An 8603-nucleotide genomic window follows, 5' to 3' on the forward strand; every position below is an offset into this window, starting at 1 on the left:
ACCATTCCTTCTGAAACTATTCCAAACATTAGAAAAAGAGGGACGACTCCCTAACTCATTTTATAAGGCCAGCATCATCCTGATACCAAAACCATCAATTGGTTTGTCATTGTTTCATGCAATTCAGAGTAAATTGCAGACATTGGTATACTTTGCCCTAAGTATTTCACAGCATATAATTATTTATTAGAGTTCAATGTTTGTTTTTTCCTTTATGTTAAATTTACATTCAATGAAATGCACACATTGCAAATGTATATTTGCTGGGTTTTAACAAATGCTGGGAGCTGCAAAATAAGCCATCAAGATATAGAACATTAACATCACCCCAGAAAGTTTGCCCCTGCCTAGTCATTATCTGTTCTTATCCTCCCAGAGGCAACTTTTTCTGAATTTTTTTTTCTACCTTAGATTAAATGTTCCTGTTCTAGAATATCATATAAACAGACTCTAACAGTTTGTATTCTTTTGTGTCTGGCTTCTTTCACTCAAGCATAATGATGTTTTTCCCCTAATATCTCACCTCTGGCTGAAAGCATAATGGTTTTTGAGATTCATCTGTGTTGTAATTATTAATAGCCTTTTCCTTTTTAAAAAATCTTTATTAAAAGTTTTCTTTGTTTGATATTGATATAGTTACTCCCACTTTGTTTTGCGCAGTGTTAGCCTGGTATATCTTTATCCTTTTTTCCCTCTTAATCTGTATGTGTCTTTATATTTAATGTGGGTTTCTTGTGGGCAGCATATTGTTAAATTCATTTTTTAATCCACTCTTATAACCTTAACTGGTATGTTTAGATCATTTACATTTAATGTGATTATTAATGTGATTGGATTTAAATCCAGATGCTCCTCAATTTACAATGGGATTACAGTCTAATACACCTGTTGTAAAGTTGTAAAATCTTAAGTCGAACCATCAAAAGTCAGGGACTGCCTGTGTACCATTTTTCTATTTGTTTTTTGTTTGCCTCATGTGTGCTTTCTTTCCTTTTTCCTCCTGTTTTGCATTATTTGGAGTTAGTTATTTTTTATTATTCCATTTACCTCTGTTGAATTATTAGCTATAGCTCATTGTTATTTCAGTGTTTGCTTCAGAGTTTATAGTGTATTATCTTGGCACAGCCTATCTTCAACTGAGTTATACTTCATATATGGTATAAGAATATTATAATAATATACAGTTGACCCTTGAATAGTATGGGGGTTAGGCGGTGTTGAACCCCCCATGTAGTCAGAAATCACGTGTAACTCTTAACTCCCCCAAAATGTAACTAGTAATAGGCTACTGTTGACCAGAAGCCTTATCAATAACATAAAGCCAATTAACACATATTTTACATGTTATATGTATTATATACTATATTCTTATAACAAAGGAAGCGAGAGAAAAGAAAATGTTACTAAAGGAATGATAAGAACGAGAAAATATATTTACTATTTATTAAGTGGAAATGGATCATCATAAAATCCTTCATCGGCATCATCTTCGCATTGAGTAGGCTGAGAGGAGGAAGCAGGGGATTGGTCTTGGTGTATGAGGGGTGGCAGAGATGGAAGAAAATTTGTTTATAAGTGAACCCCGGCATTTCAAAACTTTGTTCGAGGGTCACCTGTACTTACATTTGTTCCCTCCCAACCTTTGGTGCTATTGTTTTAATGCTATAAATCCCATAATACAGCATAGTCATTTATTCTTTAAGAGGATTTAAATAATAAGAAAAAACTATTTTGTGTCTACCCATGTCGTTTTCATTTCTTTTGTGTAGAAGGTATCCATTTTGTATCATTTTTCTTCTGCCTAAAGGACTTCCTTTGAGATTTTTTGTAGTACAGTCCTGCTGATGATTCTTTCAATATCTGTATGTCTGTAAAAGTTTTTGTTTTAAAGACATAAAAATGTCTGTAAAAGTTTTTATTTTATTTAGCCTTCCTTTTGCAAAGATAGTTTTTCTGACATAGAATTCTAAATTGAAATGTTTCTCTTTTGGTGCTTTAATGATGCTGCTCCACTGTCATCTTATGCACATTACTTGTGATGAGAAGTCTTCTGTTACCCTCATTTTTAGTTTTATTCCTCTGTGTCTTTTTTCTCTGAACTCCTCAGATTTTTCCCTGTAGACTGTAGACTTGGTTTCAGTGAATTTTATTATAATGTGCCTTGATGTCACTTTCATCATGTTTCTTTTGCTTGGGTTTTGTTGAGCATCTTGGATTTATGAGTTTATAGTTTTCATCAAACTTGAAAAACTCATGGCCATTATTTCTTCTATTTTGTTTTTCTGTGTCCGGTATGAATGGATGAGTTCAATGGACAGGTTCATTTATATGAACTTCATTTGGACAAGTTCAATATGGATCTTATTAATGTTTTCTTTACCTCTATCATGATCAGTCTTCTCTCTAGCTTGTTGAACATATGGAATTCAGTTATAATGACAGTTATAAATGTCATTGTCTACTAGTTACATCATCTCTGTAATTATGGGATTGGATTGGATTCAGTGATTTTTTTCCTCCTTTTTTTATAGTTAATATTCTGTTTCTGTGCATGCTTGATAATTTTTTGGGGGCAGGCAAACGTTGTGAATTTTAATATTTGTGCTATGTATTTTTGTATTTCTATAAATATTCTTGATCTTTATTCTTGGACACAATTTAGTTACTTGTGCATAGCTTGGCTCTTTCCAGTCTTGCTTTTAAGCTTTGTTAGCTGGAACAGAGCAGCAATCTATATTGTTAGTATTTATTAGTATTACTATGCATTAGTGTATGGCTAATCTTTTACCTTTTCTGCATCAACAACCTTTCTGAATAATCTGCCTTGTACTTTGTGAATTATAAATCAATTTTTTTTGGCTTATGGGAATAGGAACTCTTTCTGGCGCTGTGTGAACTCGAAGTATTGTTACCTCTGCTTCTTTTGAGTGGTCTTTTCTCTAAACTTTCTCTAAACTTTCTTTACACATTATGTACTGATATGCTGATCAGTACTCAGGTAAAGACTCAAAGGGGCTTTTTACAATTTTCCTGAGTTCTCTCTCTGTGAAACCTATTACTCTTCAGTACTCTTATCTTGCAAACACTAGCCGCTTTGGCCTCCCTAGACTCCCATTTCCACCTCCTCCTCAGCTCAGAGAGACCATTGACTCCACCTCTGTTTTCGCTGCCTGCATTGAAGGGATTAAATTCCAGTGGAGGGGTGGACAGGAGGGTTTCTCTTATGGACATTTAGTTATCCCAGCTTTGTTTGTTAGAACTTTTCCCCCTTTTGAATTGCTTTGGCACATTTGTCAAACATCAGTGATTGAAAGTTATGGGTCTATATCTGAGTTCTCTACTCTGTTTTCACCATCCTTTAAGAAATTCCTCTTGGTAATCATTTTGGCTGTATAAAACTAATTATTATCTGCTGATTTGCATGTACTTTCATGGAACTGGTACATTAACTGTGTCAAAATGTGTTAGGTTACCATTGAATGTCTATATACCTTATGCCTCATAATATATAATATTATATCCTGTATGTTACTACTAGGTACCTGTATACTTCATATATTATTACCAAATATTCTAAATACTCAAACTTCAGTATATAATTTTTACATTTTGCTTTGATACATTTTATTAAGATGGTTTACCCCAAATTATTATTGTCAATAGGGAAGTAGCAGTTATTTGCCTACTTATGATAAATAAAGCAGGACAAATTTTCTTAGAAATACTTTTCTCTATTTTTTAAACCATATGTGTGTTTATTTTAAGATTTGTTTTCTTTTTTTTTTGTTAAATGTATAGAAATGAAATACTGATTTCTGTTTCTTCTATTTTTATATTCCCCCCAATTGTTATGTACTTATCTTAGTTTTTTCTATTTTTTCACATAAAGATTTTATAGAAACATATTACAGGTTGAGCATTCCTAATCCAAAATCTGAAATCCAAAATGCCCCCAAATCTGAAACTTTTGAGTACCAGTGTGACACCCCCACATGTGACCCCATGTGATGTGTCAAAATCAAAGTGCAGGTACACAACACATGGTTTATTTAGCATCCCCAAGGACAAAACGACCCTCCAGCCATTTAAAAAAGCTATATGGTAGAATACCTTCTCATTCCTTCAGATCCCTTTCTGATCCCTCAGCTGCTTCTGATATTTCTTTTTGCCAGTAAAATGAAAGACAGTATAGAGTAACCTTTTAATCAAAATCCAGTTTCATGGGTGGAGACTAAAAGCCTGCTGTTTCTTAACAGCTCACAGGTATTCTAGTGATAATACTGTGCTGCTTAGTTATCTTAAACACATTTTTTCACCATAATGTATGTCTCTATTTTTTAACTATGAAGTATTTTTGTATGAACAAGTGTAAGAAAATGATTGCTTATTAGCAGCATATAAACTCACAGTCAGGAATGATGGTGATGCCAGACAATCACAGAGGGCCCACATGGGTGACCAATTCAGTGACACTATTGCTTTCTGATGGTTCTGTGTATACAAACTTTGTTTTATTCACAAAATTAAAGTATTATATAAAATTACCTCTAGTCTATGTGTGTAAGATGGATGTAAAACATAAATGAGGCCAGGTGTGGTGGTTCACACCTATAATCCCAGCACTTTGGGAAGCCAAGGTGGGAGGATCACTTGAGCCCAGGAGTCCAAGACTAGCCTGGGCAATATAGTGAGACTCTCTCTCTTAAAAAACAAACAAATGAATTTCATGTTTAGACTTTGGTCCCATCAACAAGATATTTCATTATGTATATGCACATATTCTAAAAGGCAATATGCACATATTTCAAAGTCTGAAAAAAATTCAGAATTTAAATCACTTCTGGTCCAAAGCATTTCAGATAAGAGATACTCAGCCTGTATTAATTTATGGTTTTTTCCTATTTTTATATTCCCCAAAACTAGAATTTAATTCATCATTCTTTCCCTGAAAGTCTTTGTGATAATAACCTTTTTTTCTCATGAACCACTCAATTGGATAAAAGACCCAAAATCTGCCTTACCTTGCAGTATTATTATACTGTTACTGAAAATCGTTTCTTTGTATCTTTTTCTTATAGGACGCACAGTGGGAGAAGTTATTAAATTAGATCCTAATGGATCTCCAAGAAGAGCCTGGGGGAAAAGTCCGACAGATTCTGTTCTAAAGATACTTGGAGAAGCTGAACTACAACTTCAGACAGAACTATTAGAAAATACAACTATTAGAAGTGGTAAGGAGAAACTAGTAGTTTTTCTACACTAGAAATAATATTATTAAAAATCTAATTATGTGTTTTGTTTCCATTTTAAGTGAATTATTTTTAATTATCTTTCTGTTATAATGATTTTTTAATTAGATTGAGAATGATTGCATTTTCTAGGGGTACTGTCCAAATGGTAGTCTTGAGTTTTGACCTGATAGACCTGGATGGAATCTAAAAGGAAGAGGAAGTGTTTTTGGGTGGAGTTGGAAAAGTCAGAAAGATGTTTTACATGAAAACAGATATAGGAGAAATGCATTGAGATTAAGTATATCTGTTTTGATATGGATTCAAGAATTAGATTGACTAAAAGGTATTTCAGTAAGTGTGACAGACATTATTAATTATAGGACTGGGGAAGGAGAGTTATCATGAGGCAGAAAGAAATGTTCCTGATCCATCAGTTTTGTGGCCTTTGGTATTACAGCTATGCATCAAGAAGAGTATCTATGTATGAAACAGGTGTTTTCAGATTAAACAGCTTGTTTAAATGTTGAGAAAGTGGAGTGTACTTTTCCTCTTTTTAGAAGTTGTGTCTAGGCAGGGATGTGTGTTACACTTTTGTGCTCTCTTTCCTTCTCTGTCTCTCTCACTCTTGTTCTCTGTCTCCCCTTAAAAAGCTTCGAGTGAAACTCATATCCAGAGCTGGTGGAAAAATAACCTAGGAGATGACACTATTGATATGTTCAATAATGGAATTAGCCAGATGCTGAGAATTAGCCAGTGAAATGAACACGTGTTATGAAGTGACAAAAGTAGGCTGCTAATAATTCTGTTATTTTCTTTAATATTAAACGGGGAAAACAATTTGAATTGAGAAATACAGTCATCTGCAAAAAAGGCAAAAAGTGTGTATGTTTGTAATTAATTTGTTCACACTCTCGTGTAAGGAAATTGTGCAGTTGTATGCCAAATACTAATTAAAAATACTAGTAACTTACTCTGAGCCTGTTTTCAAAACGTTCCAGGCTTTATTCAAGACAAAAATGCCTTCAGGCTCTAACATTTTTAAAAATAATTATAATAATTTTACCCTGCAGTGCAAAACTCTCTGGAAAAAAATGAGAAAAAAAATTCAGATTTTTTTGTAGTCTGAAAGTTCTATAATACGCTGATGCTCATTAACACTATTACTTTTAAAATATTAGATTCTGATTCCTCTGAGGTAAAATACTGTTGCTTAAATATGTGCAATTTGGTGTACAGTAATACTTAAACCACATAAAAATTGGGCTTTTATTCTTCATATTCATCATAGTCCGTCTGCACAGAATTGGAACTGAGAAATAACTTATTTTATGATTTATCTTTATTCAATCACCAACTATTTTTTGAACACTTCTTAGTTGTGTTCACTATTTTATGTTAGATGGTAAGCTACAAAGGAAAAAAAGACATTCTTGCTCTCAGAGGACAGACAAAAATGAAAACAAATAATAACATTGCGTGAAAAGGACAAGAATAAAAAGTACCCACAAAGTTCAGAATAAATGCAGAGATATTTAAGTAATTAACTTTATCTTGTATAGTCAAGAAAGATATCCCAGACCTGTTATCTGCCCTCTTCTTTTTCTCCCAAATACATTTACTGGGAAGAATATGCTCTGTATTGGGATTTTAAGCCAAAGAAGTGACAGTTTTTACCATCATCGAAAGCACATGTGGCAAAACAGATGTTGTATGTGAAATGCTCTGGGGCCACAGCTGAGGTGGCTTTACTTTATCAGTACTATATGCCTTTATTAATGATAATACATATGGCCATTTTGGGTAAGGGAAAGCCACAAGACAATAAGCGATTTTGGGGCCACAGGTGAGGTGGCTTTTCTTTATCAGTACCATACAGTTTTATTAATGACAATATATATGGCCCTTTTGGATAAAGGAAAGCCACAGGGAGTAAGTGATTTTTGGGTGTATCAAAGATTTTTTTTTCAAATAACTCATTAAGTAGATAATGGGGAGAATGAAATTCCAGGCAATATGCTATTCTAGTATATGCAGAGACAAGGGTTTAGCTCGTGTATGTGGGGCTAGCTTCATGTGGTGGAAAGAGAATGGGCTTTGGTTCCAATCCTGGCTTCATTACTTGCTCAGCAACCATGAATAAGTTCCTCTGACTGTGGCATTCATTTCCTCCATGTGTAAAATGGAAACACTACTATCAAGGCTTGTTTTGTGTATTAAATGAGAAACATAAAAGATCCTTGGTGTTCTTTGTTTTAGTCTTCCAATTCTTATGTCAGTGTCTCTTTAGTCATTCTGATTGCTTGAAACTCTTTCTGTAATAGATTCCTTAGGAAGAACTTGTGTGAACACTACACTCATAGATTTTCCATTTTCATAACAGTTTGTCTTATGACTGTATTTGTGAGGGTTGATTTGGCCACATATAAAATCCTTGGCTTACTTTTTTTCCTTGACTGTCTTTAATATATAATTTAATTATGTTCTGGCATAAAACATTGCTACAGAAAGTCTGATGGCAGTTTTATTTTCTTTACCTTATAAGTGATTTGGTCTTTTTGCTTGGATGCTCAAAGTGTATCTTTCTTTTTACTTAAAGTCCAGTCATTTTCTTAAAATATGTTTTGGCATTGAGTTTATTTTACTAGTACAGTACATAGTGTGTCTTTTTTTTTTTTTTTTTAATAGACCTTTTCTTAGAGGAGTTTTGGATTCATAGTGATATGGTTTGGCTCTTTATCCCCACCCAAATCTCATCTTGTAGCTCCCATGATTCCCACGTGTTGTGAGAGGAACCTGGTGGGAGATGCCTGAATTATGGGGACAGGTCTTTCCCATGCTATTCTCATGATAGTGAATGGATCTCAGTGAGATCTGATGGTATTTTAAAAATGAGAGTTTCTCTGCACAAGCTCTCTTTTTTTTTTTTTTGCCTGCCACCATCCATGTAAGATGTGACTTGCTCCTCCTTGCCTTCTGCCATGATTGAGAGGCCTCCCTAGCCACGTGGAACTGTGAGTTCAGTTGTACCTCTTTCTTTTATCAATTTCCCAGCCTCAGGCATGTCTTTATCAACAGCATGAAAACGGACTAATACACATAGCAAAATTGAGTGAAAAGTACAGAGACTTCCTGTATATGCCCTTCCCCCCCCGTACACACACAGCCTCCCCCACCATCAATAGCCCACACTAGAGAGGTACATTTGTTTTAATCAATAGACCAATATTACACATCATTATCACCAAAGTGTATAGTTTATATTAAAATTTACTCTTGGTGCTTTAATTTTTCTGGGTTTTGGCAAATGTATAATGCTATGTAACCAACATTATTACACAATAATTTGCTGCCCCAAGAATCCCCTGTATTCTG

General features: G+C 34.1%; 1 protein-coding gene across 5 annotated transcripts in view; it reads left to right on the forward strand.

Annotated features, from left to right (window-relative positions):
* The window catches only part of NEK1 (NIMA-related kinase 1), a 204946-nt gene that overhangs the window by 133901 nt on the left and 62442 nt on the right, over positions 1-8603 (forward strand). For all 5 annotated transcript variants that reach the window (XM_011959631.1, XM_011959633.1, XM_011959637.1 and 2 more), the window contains one exon: positions 5079-5231. In XM_011959631.1, coding sequence (XP_011815021.1) covers positions 5079-5231 — 153 coding nt within the window. The remainder of the gene's footprint in view (positions 1-5078; positions 5232-8603) is intronic.

Source organism: Colobus angolensis, unplaced genomic scaffold (assembly GCF_000951035.1).
Source record: "Colobus angolensis palliatus isolate OR3802 unplaced genomic scaffold, Cang.pa_1.0 Scaffold5, whole genome shotgun sequence".
Taxonomy (NCBI): Eukaryota; Metazoa; Chordata; class Mammalia; order Primates; family Cercopithecidae; genus Colobus; species Colobus angolensis.